The following is a 22,355-nucleotide window of genomic DNA, read 5'->3' on the forward strand; positions in this document are numbered from 1 at the left end:
CTGAAGGTTGAGCCGGCATAAGGAATTTAAGTGAAGAAGTCCGCAAGTTCTGGCTCTTACTGGATGAGCTATCTGTAAGTGGGGGCTTGCTTTGGATGGGCACCAAACGTGTTCCCCCATCACAGGTTAGAATCAAAATTATTCAATTTGCTCATAAGGGCCACCAAGGCATATCTAAAACGAAGGAAATAATCTGTTTGCACTTCTGGTGGCCAGGGATTGACCTTCTTGTGAAACGTGTGGTGAGGGACTGCATGGAGTATAAAGCATGTGACAAAGTGTACAAGACAAGAGTCCAACCCATGGTGGCAAGAGTTGGCCTTAGATATCTTGGGGCCAGTGACCAGAAAATCTGGCCAGTCTTATGTTCTCATTCTGATGGACATGTATTCGAGATGGCCTGAAGTCCAGGTCACACAAGACATTGAGAAAGGGAGATGTCCTAATGTTTTTAGACGCCATCTTCAGCAGAGAAGGGCTCCCAGAATGCCTTCTAACGGACGATGGTGTCCAATTAGTCTCGAAAGAAATAGAGGAATTTTTGGTCAAGAGTGGTATTAAGCACAAGCCTTGTGCTGTAATCCCGAACCCAACGGCTGATGGAGAGGTTTAACAGGGTGCTGAAGGAGTCCATCCAACTTGATAAAGATTAGGGCAAGGACTGGAAGGCAGACCCCCTAATTCCTCACTCTTCTACAGGTAGAATACCTTTTGAACTATTCAGGGGGCGAAGTCCCAACATTTACATGTTTCACTCTTGGATGAGGGGTAATTGTGTGGGTGTCGAATTCTAAGGTAGTCCCCTGGCAGGTGGCACAAGATCTCTAGACCATCAAAAGGAAGGATAACTTTGACGTAAGGCATGCTGTTTCGCACACTGACGTGCAGGTGGGTGACTGAGTGAGATATGCCCAGAAGTCTGGTGCCTCTAGGTACTCTTCCCCATTCAAAGTGACAAAGTTGTTCCAGAATGTGGTCAAACTTGATGATGGCCGTATATGGAATCTTGGCAGGATTGCTGACATGTGTCCTGTTGGTCAAACCAAACTAGATGCTCCTGTGGTGTGCCCTGAGGTTTAAGCTCCCGTATCTGTAAAGTTTCTGAGGCACTGCATGACTTTGGTTTAGGCTGAGCGGCGTTTGTTTTTTCTTTATAATTTCTCGAAGGTGTTGTGGGGGAAGGTGTGTGGTATCTGGTATGTAGCCTGCTGTTGCAGGGTCTTAGTCTAAGCTGATTTTTTTTTTAGAGTCTTCTGTATTCTTAGAGTGTTGGAATTACTGGAGTGTTAGCTCCAGAACTTCACTTTGTCAGTTACTGGTGGAGTGCCCTATGGATGGGACGTTTCTGTATATTAAAAGCAACTTGAATAAAGAAGACTACCTTTGTACACCGCTGGTCCCGTGTACTTCTTCAGTTTTCCATACCATGGGAACTGTCATTGTTTACAGGGGATCCATATTTACAAATTAACAGGTTATCTGCTAGGGAATTTCCTGCCACTCACACACAACCTCCGCCATCCCTCAAGGAGATCATGCTGCCGCCCCCTTCCTCCAACCAGCGTTCCTCCCCCATATCAATAGTTAATGATACGCTAGACACATGCGGGGCAGCGGACAACCGCCCCAATGATCCCTCGACCAGTCAGCCAAGCGTGCCTAGCCACTCACAAACCCCTCCTCTCAGGATCTATGACACAGGTCGGTCTAGCCCCACTACCATGCTACCTGATCTTGCCAACAGAACCGATCCCAAACCATTGACCACCTTCCCGCAAGCACTTCCCTCACTTATGGATATTGAAACTCTGCATCTCAGAGCAGCCAACCTAACTCAGAGCATCCATAACTCCATTCTAGAACTGAAAAACATCCTTCACCTCACCGAACTCTCCTTCTCGAACTTCAAGCTCCCACAGAACTCAACCCCCCCCCCCCCTTCCTTTACCGCGAGCCCCTCCGTCACCCATTACCATTATCCCTGAGACACCTTCGCCCTCGGAAGCAGCCCAGCTACCACTCGGAGGAGGAAATTCTAGCCCAGCTCCTTACCTAGAAGTCTGCTTCTGAAGCCCCAAGTCCACTGGACCTGATTGACGAACACGTTATCCATACGGTTGCAATCAACTCCAATAGAGCAACTACTCTCCGCAACAGAGGAGTTATTAATAACAACCTAGCGCAAGTACCCATTCCCGCCCTAACTCACGACACACACCCCGACCCCCTCTCTCCGGCCTCTTAATTAACTGCCGCTCAGCAGTAGAGCACGCTTCTGATGTCGCCGATCTCATCCTGAGCCAAAAATCTGACATAGCAATCCTGACCGAATCTTGGCTCAATGAATCCCCACCTCTTTGCCTAGACCTATTAGTCCCTCCTAATTATAATATCTCAAGGCTGGACAGGCAATTTAAAAAAAGGGGGAGGCATTGCTTGCATCTACCGTTCTAACCTCCTCGTAACTGAACTGCATGCAGATCCCACAGACTCCTGCGAATACCTTGCACTCTCCATATGCAACAGTGCCACTCAGTTGTGCAGACTGCACATCTTCTACCACCCCCTAGATATGAATGACACCTTAATTGACCACCTCATGGAAAGCATCACAGCCAAGGTGTAACATTTCATAAAAATAAAAGATGTGTCCTTGGGTTGCTGCATCCAGATGTAAGTTTATTCTCATTAATCAGGAATCAATGTACAGGATACAGGCCCCAGTTAAGATCCAGTTAAAGCTCAGTTAAGGCCCAGTTTAAAACCCAGTTAAGCCCCACCGGGAGCAGCTGCCCTGCTGCTCAGCCTCAGATCTAACTGGCAGTAGAATCAAACATACACAAAAGGAACTCTTGGGTGACATCACAGATACAGGCTGAGGGGCTTAGAACAAACACAGAAGGACAGAGAAGAAGGAAAAGCAGGATGTAACACAAGGTTTCCCCCAATTCTAAAGACATCTTTCTCTGTGACTTCAATCTGCACTGGAATGACCTGAAGGACCCTCCGATCAACGCCATCAAAGACTTCCTGGCCGACCAAGCCCTTACTCAAGCCTGTGCACTCCCAGCACACATGAAAGGCGCCACCCTAGATTGGACCATTGCTAAGGAATAAGCGGCCAAGCTAATATTTATAGACCCATGCGACTGGTCTGACCACCACGCTATTACCGCCAAAACGTTGGGTTAGTGGCACCAAGAACTTGGATCTCGAGAAACTGTCTGCACGCTGCAAGATTGACCTCTCCAACCCCCCCCCCCCCCAATTTGTATCACAACGGACAACAACCTCACAGAACACTATACCTCGACTATGTCTAACATTCTTGATGATCTTGCCCCGCTAAAGCTAAAAAGAACCCAAATGAAAGACAGAAACCCCTCGTTCAACTGATCCCTCAACAATGAAAGGAGAACTCTCTGGCAGACAGAAAGAAACTGGAGATAGCACCCCTCAGCCTCCCACCTAAAACTTCTCTGTCAGACCAGAAATGCCTATAATAGGAACATCCTCAATTCAAAAAAATAATTCTTAAGATCAGAACTGGAGAACGCCAAGAACAGACCTCACAAGCTCTTCGAAATGGTCAAACTCCAATCTAATAAACTGGCTAAAACCTCCAAAGAAACTCTTAATTCTCTAATAACATGCAAGGAATTCTCCTACTTCTTCTCTGACAAAATTACTGCCCTAGGAAACAAACTTATATCCGCTACCTACTTCCAACCCCCTCAGGACCTGCCTCATCTCTCCGCGCTGCCCTCCCAGATATCACCCAAAAATCAAGCACACTGGGCCAACTTCAAAGTTTATGACGACGATTCAGTCTTGGAAATTCTATCCTCCTTAAACCCAAACAACCACTTTAATGACCCACTCCCCTCCAACTGTTTGGCCGCTGCCTCCCAAGCTATCATTCCTATTTGGACTGCAATAATCAACGCATCCCTTCTTCAGGGGTCAATACCTGACTCTGTAAAAGCTGGTCAAGTCATCCCCATCTTAAAAAAAACCTACACTGAATCCTGCCTTTCTAGACAACTTTAGACCTGTATCCAATATCCCACTCCTAGCTAAAGTTCTGGAGAAATGTGTGCAACTGCAATTGAGCCAACACATCACCAACTTCAACCTACTAGACGACTTCCAATCCGGGTTCAGGCCTGGGCACAGCACTGAAACTACCATTCTCCACATCATGGATGATGCCCTCCAAGCCCTTGACCAAGGCAAAACCTGTCTCCTAATCCTTTTAGATCTATCCTCTGCTTTCGATAGTCAACCACGAAAAACTCCTCAAACGCCTCAAACTCAGAATGGGATTGGATGGCTCTGTGCTCGAATGGTTTAGGTCCTTCCTCCAGAACCGCTCCCAGAGATTCTTAATCCGCTCCCTCTCCGATTACGGTCGGAGTCCCCCAAGGATCAACCCTGTCCCCCACCCTCTTCAATCTTTACCTCGAACCACTAGCAGAAGTACTACGCACTACCAATATCTCCTACCACATGTATGCCAATGACACCCAGATCTACATCAACATCTCTTCTCCTGATAAGATGTTTTCCCTGAATGAGGCCTTGAAGTTGACTGTCTAATGGCTCACCTCTAACCAGCTCAAACTAAACGCACAAAAAACTGAATTTCTTCTAATCTCCCCACCCAAAACCAACCCTGACGTTCGGGAATGGACTAAGTCGATCACAGCCTTAAATTGCCCACCGACCATAGTTAACTCTGCAAATCCCTTGGAATAACCCTAGACTGCAGCTTGAATATGCGTGACCACATCAACTCGATGGACAAAACCGCCAGGTTTCACCTGAGCTATCTAAGAAAACTAAAACCTTTCCTTGACACTCCAGACTTAAAAATGGCAGTCCAGGCACTAGTTATCTCCAGACTCGAATATGGATGCTCTACCCTCTCTGGTCTACCCAAGATCTCCCTGGCCCTCTTAAAAGCCTGCCTCAACGTTGCCACCAGACGCCTAACAGGTTAAAAAAAAATTCAAACACATCTCACCACATCTGAAAGCTCTGAACTGGCTTCCTCTTGAGGCCAGAATCCAACTTAAACTGGCTTGTATCCCTGACAAGGCTCTATTCACTAAATCCCCCTACATTTCTCGCCCAGGAACTCGTGGTATCCGGAGAAGCCAGAAACTCCCAGTCCGCCAGAGACCTTTGCTCCAGCCTCCGTGCTTTCAAAAGGGAAAAACGTACAATCGTGCATTCTCTGGGGCCACACCAAGAATATGGAGCTCACTCCCGCCCGCCATTAGAAGATTTCCGTCTCTGGCACGCTTTAAAAAGGAAGTCAAAACCTTCCTAATGGGTAAATGCATTGCACTCACCACAGCGACCATGTCTCTATTCTATTACTACCACGCCTTGGACTGACCAGATGCTATCCACCCGGCACCTGAGGGCACCCCACACTTAGACTCTTGGACCTTCGTTCTTGTAAAATGTATGTACTTGGTTTTATCCCAAATGTTCCACCCCCCTACCTTAGTCTTTAGTATACAACCTGTTAACCCTGTAAAGCGCTCTGATACCCTAATGGGCCAAGTCCACGCTCTATAAAACACAAATAAATATCATATATATTCTGTAGTTTGCCTATGTAAATTGTACCCTAACTCGATTTTTTAATTTTCTGATAATGAAACATCATGCACTTGTCATTTATATTTCAGATGATAAACCGTTCAACAACTGAGTTACCACTCACAGTTTCATATGACAAAATATCTCTTGGAAAACTTCGGTTTTGGATCCATATGCAAGACTCTGTGTACTCCCTACAGCAGTTTGGTAAGAACTAATAAGAAAAGTTGTGTCTGTACAAAGTGATAAATTATGTTTCAAGACAGGCAATGGGGCAGGTGAATATTATAGTGTTTTGCAAGTGCCCATTTCCTGCAGGCACTATAAAATGATATGAAAGTACTTTCTACACACTCCTCTTTTGTGTCCCAGTGCATGTTGGGGAACTTACCAGTAGAATGCTTGCTGTTGCCTTGATACCTGCACTGTCTTCTACCAGGCTTCAGAAGATTAAATATATGCATCTGATAGAGACTTTTAGCTTCAGATTCCATACCTTGGAATATTTCCCAGGTGTCTGGAGATGGAAAATCCTGAGAAGTATACCTACGTGTCGGTAGGCGATGTCAAACGGCTCTGCATCTGCATAGTAGGCATCGTCCCTTCTGGTTGTGATATAATTGGTTACTATATAGCCCCCCTCGCACAGCATCAGTTGTATTCTTTCCACGCCAACAGTGTGGATCTAGAAGACCATTTTTTTTTAATTAATTTTTTTTACATTTGTCAATCTTTATTTTTTCTCTTTCTGCTCCTAGTGTGCTAGGTATGTCCTCTAAAAAAAAAAGCCAGCAGTGTTTAAACCATGTGGGGCCTGTCTCAGACAAATTTCTCTGACAGACCCACAACTGGTTTGTCTGGAGTGCCAGGCCACAACCACAGTAACTGTCTCGACTACCACACTATGAATCTGAAGGCAATTCGGTAGACTAAGCTCCTGGCAGCCCTTCATCAAAAGACTCCGCACAGCTCCTGGTTGCGAGCAAGGTCCTGCACACGCTGAGTCATTCCAGTCAGTTGTTGTCACGGTCGATGTGGTTGTCAGGTAAGTCCCACGAACAGAAGTAATTTAAGAAGTCGAAGCGCTCTTTGACTTCACCGCACAGGTCCAAGTTCTCAGATGAGGCACAGGAATGACACCACAAATTAAAGCCCCGCTCCCGCGCTCTTCCTGCACCTCCCTAAACTTCCTGGAGCCGAATCGACGCCTGCCCAACTCGACGAGTTTTATGAGGCCATGTATCTCATATGTTGGTGTGCGGACCCCTCTGGACTGCCCTTGGCTTCCCATGGGTCTGGGAGGTGCACTTCTAAAAGCAGGCTCTCTCTCGGCACAGGTCTGGCCTTCTGGTTTCATTCCCAGATCTGACCGGACTCCAGTCATGAATCCATGACCTTTGCTAGGGTTTGGCAGTGCCGAATCCATAATCATTCCAGACTCCGACACGGACCCGGATTAGTGCCAACGGATCAATCGTCCTCTCCATTCTGATACAGTGCCTCCTTTCCTTGGCAGAGACACTGGCCCCTATGAAGATCCTTTGGCCCAACTGGATGATGATGACCGTTATAAGGAGCTAGGGGGCTCCTGTGGCTTGGTCTCTCCTCCTAGTGTGTCTACAGAGGAGGGAGCATCTTTTGCTATGCTGGTTAGCAGGGCGGCTGAGGCCCTTGACCTTCAGTGGAAGTCAAGACTAATGTACTGACAGAGGGGCTTCAGCCCAGGGCTATCCCACACTAAAATCGTTTACTGTTCTTTAACAAAATCCTCTCTGATGTCCTGCTCCGGCCAGGGCCAAGCTCTTCACAGGCACCCCCTTGCACAGGGTGATTGCACGTCACCACCACCCCACTCCCAGGGTCCCAGCTTTCCTCACTTAGCACCCTAACCCTGAGAGCCTTGTGGTGCATGCCTCAACGTCCAGGGTATAGCCCGCTATGTTCCCTCCACTCCACCAGACAGATAATCCAAGAGGCTGATACCTTTGCAAGAGGATTTTCTCTTCCACAACCTTGCACTGCCTCGGTGAACAGCAAGTGTCTCTTGGACAAATATAGCTACACAGTGTGAGACTCGGTTGCGCAAGGGCTACCTACAGTCTCAGAGGAGGCTCAAGCTATTCTGAACCAGGCTATTGCTGATGGCAGGGACACAGCAAAGTTCACCATCAGATGTAGGCTAGACACAGCAGAATTGATGGCAGGACCATTGCTTCATCGGTGGCGCTGCACTGCAAAGCCTGGCTGAGGTCATCTGACTTTTCAGGGATATCCAGGCATCCCTAATTGATATGCCCTTCGATGCCACTTGCCTTTTTGGCGACAAAGCAGAGCGCTTCAAATAGAAAAAAGTAACCGCCCAGTAGTTGGGGCTCATCATGGCCCCACGTCAGCCACACTCTTCCTTTTGCTGCTTCCGTAGGGGCTCAGCTACGTCCTTTTCAGCAGAGGCACCACGGCCAACACACCGCACAGCCTTTTCATGGCCACGGACGTGGTTCCCACAAGTCCAGTAGAAACTAAGGCCAGAGATCTGCAGAGTCTGCCACCCCTCATAGCCCCCCCCCCCTGCAGCAGCCTCCGCCTTAAAACCTTTTTAGAATGCACTTGCAGTAACACAGGCACACTATTGGAGGCAGGACCACCTACCCCAATGGGAAGCTATTACGGCAGACTCAAGGTGCTCCAAATTGTTGGGCGGGGTTACGTCCTCCCACTCTTAGCTGTCTTCTCCGGATGTATGATTAAACAATTACTGCCTAAATAACGAATTCCTTAACCACGAAGGCTAAACAACGAGCAATCCCAAACCACTACTTATTTAACGACTTCCTAAACCACCAAAAATCTATGAATTGCTCATTACCAATTTATGCCACTATGTTCTTTGAATTCCACATCTTTTTTACATTTTAATAAAAAATATTAATAGATTCTTTTTTTCTAATCACTTTTTAGTGAGGAATCCTTAAATTAACGTATTTTCCAATTATAGCTTTTGGCCACAAGATGGTAGTGGTGCATCACAATAATCCTAGCTGTTCAGGCCAGTTCCACACAGGTTGCATAGAAAGCAACACGGAGAAGTTACAGAAAGATAGTTGTTAATAAGGCTGGATGTTCTTTGCATCTTGAAACAGACAGCATTTTCTTTTGGCTGCTCTTAAGAAAGGTAGTATTCAACAAATGATCTTTAAAGCACGAGGAATGTAAGAGTAAGTTGTCTTCCGACTACCTTGATAATTTTCTCTTCAAAACCAACAACATAAACACAACATGCAAAACAAGTCTCACGCATTCCTTCGCTATTGAGTGCCTGCAGATGTTCGAAAGATTTAATGGCACCGTTTGTTATTTTTTGATGTTCAGGGGTTGTTTAGTGTCAGTGACTCACTTCAGACCGTTTAATCAGCTGCATTTCCACAGTTTCCGCTTTCCTTGTGCCGAGTGAGTTAGGGAGCCATGAGCGTGTCTGGTTTGGGGGGGGGGGGGGAGGGGGGGGGGGGGGAGAAGAGAGACTCGTGGTTTTTGGTGCCGTCAACGTTTTACCATCCTGGCAGAATGAAGGCTCTCTCTCTCTCTAATCCCGCTCTCATCAGTGCCCACTTTCCGGGTGCTGAGTAAATCATAGGGAGCCATGAGCGTGTCTGGCTGGGGGGGGGGGGCGGAGGAGAGAGACTCTGCTAGTGACCACACCGTCATCCGCTTCAGTCAACACGCATACACAGACGTCACCCAATGATTACACTGACACTTTATTTGTGGGTGAAGAACTGCTGCAGGTTTATTTCATACAACATAGTATGATAATAAAATTGGGTTATCTTACGGGCGATCCAGGGCAGGCAGCCCCTTGCTGCTCCGCCCGCCTGGTGAGCCAGCACACACGGTGGGTCGATGCCCGGCAGTGTGGCACATAATTATTTACAGATCATCCACTGGGTCACGTGATCTGTCTCCTACTCCCGCCCCTTCCGACAGGGCGGAGCGTGTTGTGGCACACCCCCGGTTGGTCAGGCCCCCCAACCGCCCGAAGGACTAACGGGGCGCCGTCGCGGTCTTCCCAGAACCCCCTTCGGCTCCTGGACCTTGGCTCGGGCACCCTTACTGTGCCGGACAGGGGTACCCTTACTGTACCGCCTGTCGCAGAGGTACCCTTACTGTACCCGTCTGCATCCAGATCGCCCTGTAACTCCGCCACAGCTCTGGGGAGGCTACCGTCGCTGCCAGAGCCCCCCTTCCTCCCTTCGCTGTTTATAGGTGCCCGCCCCTGCGAGCCAGCTTTCAGTGGGCTGACTAATGGGTCCTGTTCTGTAACCGTAAATATACGGCATTAAGTTGCAACATTACTCAGAAGCCCAGGGCAGACTAACAACGAATGACTCTTGGCCTCAATGCCGCTCAGCTTAGACGTGACTGGAGTTACTAGCCTTCTTAGCGATGCCACTGCAGATCTACCTAACGTAATTATGGGAAGATCAGCACCTGCATATGGAGCCAGAATAGCGTCATGGTTCCTGAATAGCAGCTGCTGCTGCGGGGATTGCATGATTTCTTTAGCAGGCCAGAACATTTTTACGTAACTGCTAAATGGACGGATTCTTTTTTCATGACTCCGGATAAAGCCAATTTGGCTGACTGAGCTGCCGAAGATACAACGCTCAACTCGAGGACCCAAATTTGTGAACGTTTCCCCCCTCCCTGGCTCCAAGGAAAGGCCGGGCGAGAGGAGCAACACCTAAATCTGATTCTCGGGCTGGCAATATGGCACCGGTAACAAGGCATTGGTGAAGTAGGCGCTTGTGAACCTGCAATCCCATTAAGATTTTTCTCAATTGGCCAAATTAGGTGCCACCCGGCCCGGAATTGTGTGCCCGACAGCTATCGCACAATAAGCAGGGTGAAGGTAACGTGTGAGTTAACCACTTCACCTACGTATATAAACACAAGCCGACATCACGGTTACCTAAATTTGCTTCCTTTCACATCGTATTAGTCTATTGTTTACTACAAACTGGCCCATATCTTAGCAACATCTCCTCGTTTTAGCCTCTCTACTTGCAAATTAAGTTACCTTAAATTGGACGATAGAGTCTTATGCTAGTCCCGCTGTTATCCCACTCTTTTCTTACTCTCCACTGGGACAGCGTATCCAATTCCTTGCTTGTTGAGTAGCAGCTAGCTTTGGACTCTATTGCTGCTGAAAGGAGTTAATATGTTTGCCTACAGTCCTTGTTATACCGGTGTTGCTGTGCTATAGGTAAGTCGTGGCACCGACATCGTGGCTTGAACAGGAAACTTCTCATTTCTATCCAATAATTTGTTGTGAGCCCCAGTTATGATTTCGTTCCTAACCCATAATTGGCAGTGTCTCTATCCTGCCAATACCTCGGTCATGTCCGCCTTAAATCATGACAATACATCTGGCTTTTCCGCTAGCCTTGCCCATTAACCTGTCCAATGTCAGTGGAGAGCAGCACACCTCTGGTCATGCTTATTTCAGAAGGTGATAAGCCCTTTTCATTACTAGAAAGTTTAAGTGCAATATTCAAGGGGTATGGTCGCTCTCTGCTCTCTCAATTATTACCATGTAGATGAGGGCATGCCATTCCCGGGTGTCTGGTTGAAGTATGCACAGATAATTGACACTCATTCTGTGGTGTCCGGGTGAAGTATGCACAGGGTATTGCTACTCTCCCACGTGCAGTGCTGTGAACCGTTTGAAGTAGTTCAGCCGATTCAGCCAACCACCCCCTAGGTGGAGGCTTGCACTCCTCTGCACTCCTCTCCTCCTTAATACGATATGATGCTATCCACAACAATTATGAACCTATGTGCAAATACATATTACAGGCACTGGAAATATCCACTGTTTGTTTATTGCTTGTTATATGGTGTTAGTTAGATAATGTTATTAACTGATGCATTGAACTAAAATTACGTAGAAATGATTTGTAAGATGAGGTAACCTTATCTCGCCTTGAACTATAACTATTAGTCCAAACTATTGGTAAACTCGTGGGCTTTATTTAATTAATTTCCAATAGTGTAAATTCTTCGTATTCATTGTTTATTCCAACAAGTGTGGCTTGCTGTCACCTTGTGTAACCTCCTGTGTGGTTCCTCCAGCTCTGTTTTCGAAGTTATCATTTTGTGCATAATCACATTCTGTTCTGCTCCCAAAAGATCATGAAATCCACACCAACATTTATGTTACACTAAATTTGTAGGGCACACGTACCAAGTTGGTTTCCTGGCGCTGCTCTGAAACCCGCTAGAGTGGTATGTTACTCACATACCTGCCCAACAACCAAGTTTTTTTTAGGAGTTTGCGGGAACTCATGAGGACCTAGTCTCTAGAGGTAGGGAGTTCCAACATCTGGGACCTAATGTGATAAACCTTGTTCCACTGCAGTGTACCCATTTAAAGTATCCCTGGGGGCACACCACATGTAGTTTGAATCTTGGGGGGGGGGGCCGTGACGTGGCCAAGGTGAACATTTCACGTCAGATATCATTCACCCCACACAGGGCATCTATGAGCGACACCACATTTACAGCTTATTGTGCTTACTAAGATGGACCCGCTCCTTAGTTTCCGGCACACAATGCACTTACATGTCATCTGGCCCTGGTGACTATCAAACAACTGACAGCCTCTGGCCCTCCATACAATAAACCAACGAACTTCAAAGGTCGCGGAAGAGGCAAGCCAGGCTAAGTCTCGGTAGACCATGTCACTCTGGGCTTTCCCTTGCCTCCCTGTGGAACAGGGAGAATAACTTTAAAGATGTTAAGTGTGACACACAAACCCAGGCCTTCCACCTGTCTCAAAACAGCTCAGGCTGCTGACTTTCCTGTATAGACTAAGCTGCCACTATGGCTGTGAGTTGCAGAAAAACATTACACCAGCTGTTTCCGAATAGCAAGTCTCAGGATGAAAGGCAGCAGCATCTCTTGACTTAAGCGTGGAACTCACAATCCTAAATACCTTCAAGATGTTCTGTATGACCCACAAACCCAGGCCTTCAGCTTGTCCCAAAGCAGCGCAGGCTGCTGATTTTCCTGTATAGACTAGGCTGCCACTATGCCTGTGGTTTGAAAGAAACAGAGCCGTAGTCATTACTGGTGACCCAGGCAAAGTCAGGCAGATCATTGCTTCCCCAGGTCTATTTACCACATTTACTGAGATACCAAAATGTTAAGGGCATCTGCAATGCATAACCACCAGAATACGATGTTGGGCCAGTGGCGATGGACGACTTACACAAACAGGCTGGTAAAGCAGTGGACACAGAGATATTGCACTTGGCCACTAAGAACTCACACAATAGGTCAACCTGCCTGGCCCAACCCAGGCAATAACCGGGAAATCACACCTCCTTCTCAGACAAGGGGCGTTGATGGACACAACAAAACGGGCCCCCCACCCTGTGCCATTGACCGACTCAGGCCCACGAGGTAATCTACTGTGGTGGAGGACACCTACCCCCTGATGGGTGCTGTTAACACATTACCCCTACAGGACATAGCCCCCAAGGTGGCCGACTCACCACGTGCACTCCGAAAGTTTGTTAGCCCGGGCAATTCTTGCTACCTAGAGTCAAAGCTGTACCCCTACTTCTTTCTTCACTCTCCCAGTAGTAAGGAATTCATGGAAGTTTGTACCAGGTTTCCCCTCCAAATATGTTGGATTCTCCCAGGGATCTTAACAATGAGCTATTTACACGAAATGCCTTCCAACTCAAGACTCAAGCCCCTGCATATAGCTGCAGTTCAGTTTGTGTTGCGACTACTTCAGTACCAAATTGTGTGATGCAGCCCCTATGTTTCATTAAGCCATATATCATATTTCACAAAAAACAAGGCAATGACACACAAAGCAGAGTTCTTAAATAGTGCCTAGTCAAAACTACAGACTTGAGGCAGACTACTCAACTGTGCTCCTCTACCATAATAAGATGGTGCTATCTAGACAGTCTTCACCAAGTTAAACCATGTCCTGCATTGTAACAAAAGTAAACAATCTCATTCAGGCGGGCTGAAGTCCAAATTACAACTTATGCAGGATAATTGCATTGATCTATACACCCTGCGCACAAAATAACGCTACACCAGGACACACTCATTTCTTTTTGGCACGGGGAGATTAAGTGATTTGCCCAGAATCACTGCATATTGAGAAGGCGCAGAGACTACGGGCCTGGTTCTCTCCAGCATATCATAGTGGGCCATGCACTAGCTAGTTGTGCATGGAAAGCATAAGTTTCAGTAGTTTCTGTTCGAGTGTATCCACACTCGAACAAACACACCTGACTCTCCCTGAAGATGGGGGGGTAAATCACATTAGAAATTGAAGGAGGGTATTATAAATAGAAGCTTGTGGCATTTGAGGAATTATAAGCAAGCTGACACGTTCCATCGGTCTATCCTAGTAAATGCGCACCAGTATATCGATGCCGTTAACGTTTAGCAAATGCAGCATCCACATAAGCAAAAAACACCACACCCACAGATGCCTATGTCGTCTTCTATTTGCTGGTCAGAAATGATGTGCCACGGTAGAAAAAGGCAGACCTTAGCTCGTTTTACAGTTTTGTACCCGCAGTTGGATCACAATACATGCATGTGGACTCGCTTGCCCCTGCACCCGAACGTGACGGGGGAGGAAATTATATATTTTAAAACACCCACTGAAACCCTCCCCTTACGGGGTAACATTAAAACAAAACAGGGAGGCATATCTTGCTGCGCAGAAGGTGATGCTTACGTGTCCAGGCTGGAGCGGCGCGCAGGAAACAGAGGAGGAACTGGGCGAGAGGGCCTCCTAAGTAGGGGGGGCAAGCCGCGCCCCCCGCCCCCAATGGCCCGCCTCCAGCTCCAACTATAGGGAGTAATACCTTAGTGGGCGTAGCCTCGCGCGCGAGGCAGCAAAGGGGAAGGCTCCGACGGGCGGCCACTAACATGCTGCCCTGCTGATGTCCCACTGCTTGGGACGCGGGCAGCGGCAATCTCACCTCTGCTGGTGCCGAGTAGAGACTCGTGGTTTAGGTAAGTCGTTTTAGGAGCTGTGGTTTAGGTAGTCGTGGTTTAGGATTTGTCGTTGAGAATTCGTTGTTCAGGTAAGTCGTTATAAAAACGTCGTCGTTTAGGATGTTTCCCGTCTTCTCCTCATGCCTCCGTTTCCAGATCTGCTGATGGTGGACCATGTCTCCTTGTTGCACCAGGAAGTGCAAGCTCTTTTGGCCAAAGGAGCCATCGAGAGGGTGCTGGCATCAGAAGTAGGTTGTGATTGTTATTCCTGCTGCTTGATGACTGGCTGCTGAAGGCGAGCTTACCCCAGGCATTCGTCACCCACCTCCAAACTATGGCGGATCTCCTTTATTTGCTGGGGTTCACAATCAACATGCTAAAGTCACACCTGACTCATTCTCAGACAAGCTCTTTGATTGGAACCATTTTGACAGGGTGCAAATCTGTGCCTACCCGTCGGAGCGGAGAGTCCAGGACATTCAGGCTATGATCTTGGTGTTTTAATCTCAGTCCTCAATTTCAGTGAGACTGACTCTGACTTTGCTGGAGCTGATGGCCTCCTGCATTCTACTTATGAAGTGCCTGCTAAGGCATATTCAAGCTCTGCAGTGGGATCTGAAGTTCCAGTGGGTGCAGCACTAGGGACTGTGTTCAGATTTCAAAAAAGACTGCTGAAGATATGCAGTGAGGGCTAACAGGCTGCAGCGGCAGACCCCTTTCCATTCCCCACCCAAAGCTGACAGTGGTGACCGATGCATTGCTTCTGGGCTGGGGCTGCCATTTGGGACCGGTGGAAATCTGAGCCCACTCATCTATGATGGAGACTCCACTTTACATCAACCTTTCTGGGGCTGAAGGCGATTCGCTTGGCTTTCAAAGCTTTCCTACCTTTCATCAAAATGAAGCTGGTCCAAGTGTTCACAGACAACACTATTGCTATGTGATTCTGCAACAAGCAGGGAGGAGTGGGGACGTGGACTCAGTGCCAGGAAGCTCTGGGCCTATGGACATGGCTAGAAGGTCAGGACATTTTCCTGGTCATGCAGCACCTTGTGGGTTCTCTGAACATCAGGGCAGATGAACTCAGCCATCGATGCCTCATGGACCACGAATGGCGTCTCATCCGTAGGTGGCTCAAGGTCACTTTCAGGACTGGGGAGAACCACGGCTAGAACTATTTACCACTGCTGAGAATGCTCAATGTCAGTAGTTCTGCCCACTAGAGTTTACAAAGCGGCTATCGCTCAGACGCATTCTGACTAGAGTGGTATAAGGGACTGCTATACGCCTTCCAGCTGATGCCTCTCCTTCCCTGAGTAATAAAAAAGAGCAGACCGACTGGGCCCAAGTCATCCTGGTGGCTCTAGATTGGGCGAGGAGAGTATGTTATTCAGAATTCCTGAGCATGAGCCCCTGTCCTCCATCCAGGCTGCCCTTTTAGGAAGATCTACTGGCACAGCAAAAAGGCAGGTGCCAGCACTCAAACCTGTGCATGCTCCACCTTCATGCATCGAGATTGAGCTGTGACAGTTGAGTGTTTGACCTCTCTCCTGAGGTATGTGTCGTCATCTTGGCTGCCCAGGTGTACATCAACAAAAACTACTCCTGCTGTTGGGACATGTTTTTGGCTTGGTGCACTGAGAAACACATTCACCCACTCTGCAGCTTTGTCTCAAGTGTTGCTGTTTGTTTTGTCCTGAACATGGCAATGACTTGCTCTGGGCACAGTTAAGTAGTATCTCTCCACCATCTCCGCATTCTTGCAGTTTTCGGACCAACCCTCCCTGTTTAACTCACCTGTTGTGACACTTTTTTTAAAGGTCTTCAGCATATGTTTCTACCCCAAAACTGTCATTATTCCCCAATGGGATATTAATTTGATTTTAACTTTTTTGATGTGTTCTCCCTTTGAACCCATGCATAGTTGTTCCCTCAGACTTTTGGTGATTAAGACATTCTTCTTAGTGGACTTCACACTGACCAGGATAATCAGCGAATTGCAGGACATTTCTGTTCAACCTCCATACACTAGCTTCTTCCTAGACAAACTGGTTTGCTGAACCTGTACCTCTTTTCTGCCAAAGATTGTGACACCTTTCGACATTGGCCAGACAATCACAGTGCTGACTTCCTTTGCCCCGCCTCACCCCTCCAAGGAGGAAGAGAGACACTCAACCATCTGGACCCTAAAAGGGCATTGTCATTCTATATCGATCACACTAAAAGACACCAGATGGACGATCAACTAGGGGTTCACCAGAACAAAGAAGGGGAAAGCAGTGCAGAAATGGACCATCTCCAGGTGGCCTACACTCTGCATCAAGATCCGTTACACGTTGGCCAAGAAACCACCCGAGGGCTTGCGGACTAATTCCACAAGGGCCAAAGCTGCGCCTACTGTTCCAGCTTTTGGAGTTCCTTTCCTGGATATATGTCAGGTTGCTACATGGGCGTTCTTGCACACGTTCACCCAACACTACTGCCTTGATAGTTCGATCACTCATGACCATTAGGAGTTTTTGGTCTAAGCCAGTTTGCAGACCCACCTCCGGGCATGTATTGCTTTGGTATCTGTTCTAAGGAATCTGTGGCAAGAAGTCTGTATCAGATGTACAAGTTACCTTTCTCTGATACCACCTTATCTTGCAGAAACTCTAGTGGCAGATTTCTTCCCGACCTTCCCTGCTCCCCACCTCTGCGACCTGGGCTTTTCCACCTAAAAGGTCCTTGTTGGCCATTAGAATCTGTACACTTCGATCAGCCTTCTGACATGGCTGCATGGTTCTGGTGTTGAAATAGTCATGAAAAGGATTTGATGTCAGTGCTCTAGGTGGTGCCTATATAGGCACCGTGCACGTCTCATCTGGTGTGTACAGTGCAGACACTGAGCCATTTGATGCCGCTTAGCAGTGTGCAGTAGTACTGCTCAAGATTTTTCGGATCCAGCCTGATATCTATGCAATATTCTAAGGTAAAAAATCTGTGGCTAGATAGTCTCTACAAGATAAGGTGTTGCTGAAGGTAAGTAACTTGTCCTTCCTGTTAAGGATTCTATTACATTGTAAGTTCAGTTCTGTTGTGCTTCATGGATCGGACGTGCAACTGTATAGCATACTATATCATAACTGGGTAGGGGATTGATTGAATGAATGTTGAGTTGCAACGTGGTCTATGTAAGAAGCATTTTAGTGTTGACTGTGGTAGCTAGAGTGGTGATATTTAGATTAAGGTCACTATACTTTGGCAGGTTGTTCGGCATGAATAACTGATTGCTAGAATGAATGAACTTTGCATGAAGTTATTTTATTATAGTATTTGGTCAGAAGGGTTACATTATGGGTGTATGGACCATGTTGAAAACGGTCGGGTCATTCATGATGAGTAGTGGAATGCAAAGCTGCAATCAGGTAGGCTTGCTTATCCTTGGAGTGGAGGGGAGAGAAACGATTGAGAGTCAGATGTGCCTGTGTCTCTACCACCCTTGATTAGCTTTTGGTTCTTTAAAGCAAAAGGCCCTGAATCAGCTGAAGCTCATAATTTCCTAATAAGTGATGGAATGTGTTTCTCTTCCAGGGGATCCTCATCAAAGTCATAAGCACTGAATATTCCCGCCCATGTGCGGGGACCCCGGAAATAATAAAATTATATATGTAAAAAAAAACATACATATATACAGCTCTGTATATGTATAAACATATATCATTTTTTCCAAGCAAATGCAGCTCCCATAAAAGGCTAGGCAATGTAAATATACACATCCAATAACACACATATATATATATATATATATATATATATATAAAGGTATAACAATACACCTAAATCTCTTTTTTTTTTTTTTTTTTTTTTTTTAATGAGGTAAACACTCATGAGAAAGCAAAAAATAAAGAGAACAAACTGTGGAAAAACACAGATGTACAACACATTGCCAGCCTGCAGGCTGCATTGCAATATAATACCATAGAGACTAAAAAGCCCTGTACAGGTAAAAACTGGCACCGTGCCTTTAAGGCAGCCCTGACTTCCATATCCCATCATGCCTCAGGGGTGACAGTTAGGTCAGTTGTTCTTTCCGGCTCCTTCAGTCAGGACACTGGAATTCAGCTCTCTTCTTTTTTGACTCTTTAGTCAAGAATTATTACTACTTTAAGATTTTTTGGACTTCTTCTTAGAACTTCTTTGAGGAAGTCTGTATCCTGTGATTTTCTGACTGACTTTTTTGCTATTTTGTCAGAAAAATGCCTTCTTTATTTGTTCCATGTCCATCTTGTGGAAAAAAGAAGGCGGCTTCAGACACACATGAGGTGTGTATTATCTGTCTGCCGGACTCTCACTCTCCAGCAACATGCCATCATTGTGATGACCTTTCCAAAAGGACTTTAAAGGAGAGGGAGAGGATTAGGCTGTATGGCCTAGCAGAACGGTCGACGTCGAAGCAGTTGGTCCCTGTTTGCTCCCCATCGACGTCGGGCTCGGCGTCGAAGACTCCAGCGGCGGGATCGTCGCTGAGAGGTGAGGAGTCAAGGGGAAGTCATGCTGCAAAGAGAAAATCGTCGTCGACTTTAGATTCAGCGTCGAAGCGGATGCGTTCGACGTCGACGGCGTCTAAAAGCTCGGCGTCGAGGACTCGGCGCCATAGTTCAACGTCGAGAAAGCATCTGTCGACGTCAAGAAAAGATCGATCGACGTCTGCTCAGGGATATCGTTCGTCGTCGAAAGAAAGACATTGTTCGACGTCGAGGTCGGCGAGACATCATTCGACGTCGCAAGAAGTACGTAGACGATCTCCACAGTCGACGTCGAGACCAAGATCGCCGTCAAGATCAAGATCGCCGTCGAGGAAACATCGTTCGACGGCGAAGAGGCTTTCGACGTCGTCGGAGCATTCGACGTCGAGACAGAAGTCTCCGTCAGGAGTGACGTCGAGGCAAACTCCTCCGTCAGGGCCGACGTCGAGGCAGGAGCCTCCGTCGGAGTCGACGTCGAGGCAGAGGCCTCCGTCGGAGTAGACGTCGAGGCAAAGGCCTCCGTCGGAGTCGACGTCGAGGCAGGTGCCTCCGTCGGAGTCGACGTCGAGGCAGGTGCCTCCGTCCTCACAGGTCTCCAAAGCTTTGGTGAGGTACAGGAAGCCTCCGTCGAAGATAATCTCGACGTCGAGACAAGAAGCTCGGAGCCTCGAAGATTCGAGTCAAAGATCTCCGGTGATAGGCCTATCACCGTCGAGGCAGCCCTCTGTTGAGGGTACGCAGGAGGTGTCACATATTCGCCTCACGATTCGACCAGTCTCAAGGCGGAAATCTCCTCATAGACTGATATATACGACTCCTGAATCACCGCGTCTCATATCTATCTCGCCTTCAGGATCAGAGGGCTCAGGTTCAAGATCAGAATCACCAGAGCTTGTGCATCAATCTCCAGTACCTGCAAGAGAAAGTTCGCAGGAGGAGGACAATGCTGTACCTCAAAGTCCTGTAAGGGAGATGCCTCAGGACCCTGCTATGCCAGACGCAATAAAGGCATCGCTAACAAGAATAAGGGGCGTGGTATTCCCAGCGACACCGATCAGACCAAGATCTCGAGAAAGAGAATTCCGAAGTCACTCTCGAGCACCAAGAAGGCGATCCAGGTCTCCCTCCCGCAGAAGAGAGTCGACCAGATCAGAGAGAAGGCGCCGTAGGACCCCTTCTACCTCCCCTTCTTCCAGATCATCCAAAAGGGATTATTCACCGACACTCTCGGAGACGCCACCCTCTCGGGTATCTCCGGTAGATGATATTTCTACGTTTCAAGAAGTGTTGTGTAGAGGAGCTACAAAATTAAATATCCCTATGCCGGTTCAGGAGACAACTTCATCCATAATTTTTGAAACTCTTCATGAACGCACAGTGTCACGCCCTTTATTGCCGTTAGTCCCCGGTTTGCTACAACCGGTAATGGATATCTTTCTCACACCAGCAACCACCAAAACGGCGCCGGCGAGAATTCTAAAAAAGTACCGTCCAGCTCCGGAGGATCCTCTATTCCTTAAATCGGATCCTCCACCGGACTCTGTCATCACCGCCGCTGCCAGGAAGACACATGCAGTAGCGGGATCTTCAACGGTACCACCAGATAAGGACAGTAAAACACAAGACTCCTGGGGGAGGAAAGTTTGCGGCTCAGCATCCTCAAGCCTTAAGGTGGCGAGTGCCTCGGCGCTTCTGGGGCGCTATGATAGGTCATTATGGGACTCTCTGCAGAGGTTCATTGACAAAGTTCCATCAGAGGACAGACGGGACTTTGAAGAGATTTTGCATGAGGGGAGTCTGGTTTCTAACCAGATCATAAGTGCAGCGGCAGACGGGGCAACACTGGCAGCGCATGAATATGCACATGGAGTCACAGCCAGAAGATCATCCTGGCTTAGATTGACGGCCTTGAAACCGGAAGCGCAGGCAAGAATTTTAAATCTGCCTTTCTCCGGTAGTTCTCTTTTTGGGTCCCATGCAGACGAAGAAATGGCCCGTATGAAAGCAGAGCTGGAGACCATGAAAGCTGTCGGGCTTGAAAAGAGAAAAGAGTTTCGACGCCGCAAGGGAAATGACAGGCGCAGTTACCAACAGAGGGTTCAAACCCCTCATTGGCAAAAGAACCAGGACCAGCAAGGTCAAAAGAAACAGCAATACCAGTCCCGCAAGCCATCCAGGGGACGAGGTAACAACAGGCAGTCTAATGCTGGAAACAAAGCTCCGGGGAAGCAATGAGAAGCCGCTTCCTCCGATGCTGTCCACCGCTCCGGTGGGAGGAAGTGTTGCACATCATCTTCCAGAGTGGCAATCCATCACAAAGGACAAGTGGGTGCTGAATATACTGCGTCATGGGTACTCTCTTCGTTTCAAAAGTCACCCCCCATCGATTCCTCCTGTCAATTCATCCCAGCATCTAAAGCAGCTCAGAGAAGAGGTAGCGACGCTACTACTCAAATCTGCAATAGAGAAAGTGCCCATAAACCAGAGAGGAAAGGGAGTTTACTCCAGATACTTTCTCATCCAAAAGAGGAGTGTGAAGGTAGAGTTCAGACCCATTTTAGACCTACGGATACTGAACAAGCACATAAGAAAGGAAAAATTTCGCATGCTGGCGCTCCACCAAATATATCCTCTTCTCCGGATGGGCGATTGGATGTGTTCACTGGACCTTCAGGATGCATATTTCCATATTCCCATCCTAAGGAATCATCGAAAATTTCTCAGGTTTGTGGTAGGCAACTCTCACTATCAGTTCAAAGTCCTCCCTTTTGGCCTGAAGTCAGCTCCTCGAGTATTCACAAAATGCGTGGCAGTAGTAGCGGCTGCTCTGAGACGCGCAGGAGTCTTCGTCTATCCCTACCTAGACGACTGGCTAATAAAGGGCTCATCACCACAGAATGTGCGGTCACAGCTGTCGCTATGCCTGAACTTATGTCGCAAGTTGGGTCTCAGAGTGAATGTCAAAAAGTCCAATTTTTCACCAACGCAGAGGATCCACTACCTGGGTGCAACTATAGACTCCGTAGTAGGAAAAGTGTTTCCTTCGGAGGAAAGACAGTCATCCATTATGCTAAAAGGCAGACAGATCATAACCAGCAATATGTCGTCGGCAAGGCGAATCTCATCTCTGCTAGGGGCCATGGCATCCTGCATCTTCCTAGTGCCCAATGCCAGGCTAAGGATGCGTCCTCTCCAGCAAGA

The 22,355-nt window shown here is 47.6% G+C and overlaps 1 protein-coding gene across 1 annotated transcript in view; it reads left to right on the forward strand.

The window, feature by feature from the left end:
* CLPTM1L (CLPTM1 like) overlaps window positions 1-22,355 on the forward strand; it is a 1,829,238-nt gene that overhangs the window by 802,730 nt on the left and 1,004,153 nt on the right. Inside the window, exon 6 of the mRNA XM_085606118.1 lies at window positions 5,703-5,820. Within this exon, the coding sequence (XP_085462244.1) occupies window positions 5,703-5,820 (118 nt within the window). The remainder of the gene's footprint in view (window positions 1-5,702; window positions 5,821-22,355) is intronic.

This window comes from Triturus cristatus, chromosome 5_1 (genome assembly GCF_964204655.1).
Source record: "Triturus cristatus chromosome 5_1, aTriCri1.1, whole genome shotgun sequence".
Classification (NCBI taxonomy): domain Eukaryota; kingdom Metazoa; phylum Chordata; class Amphibia; order Caudata; family Salamandridae; genus Triturus; species Triturus cristatus.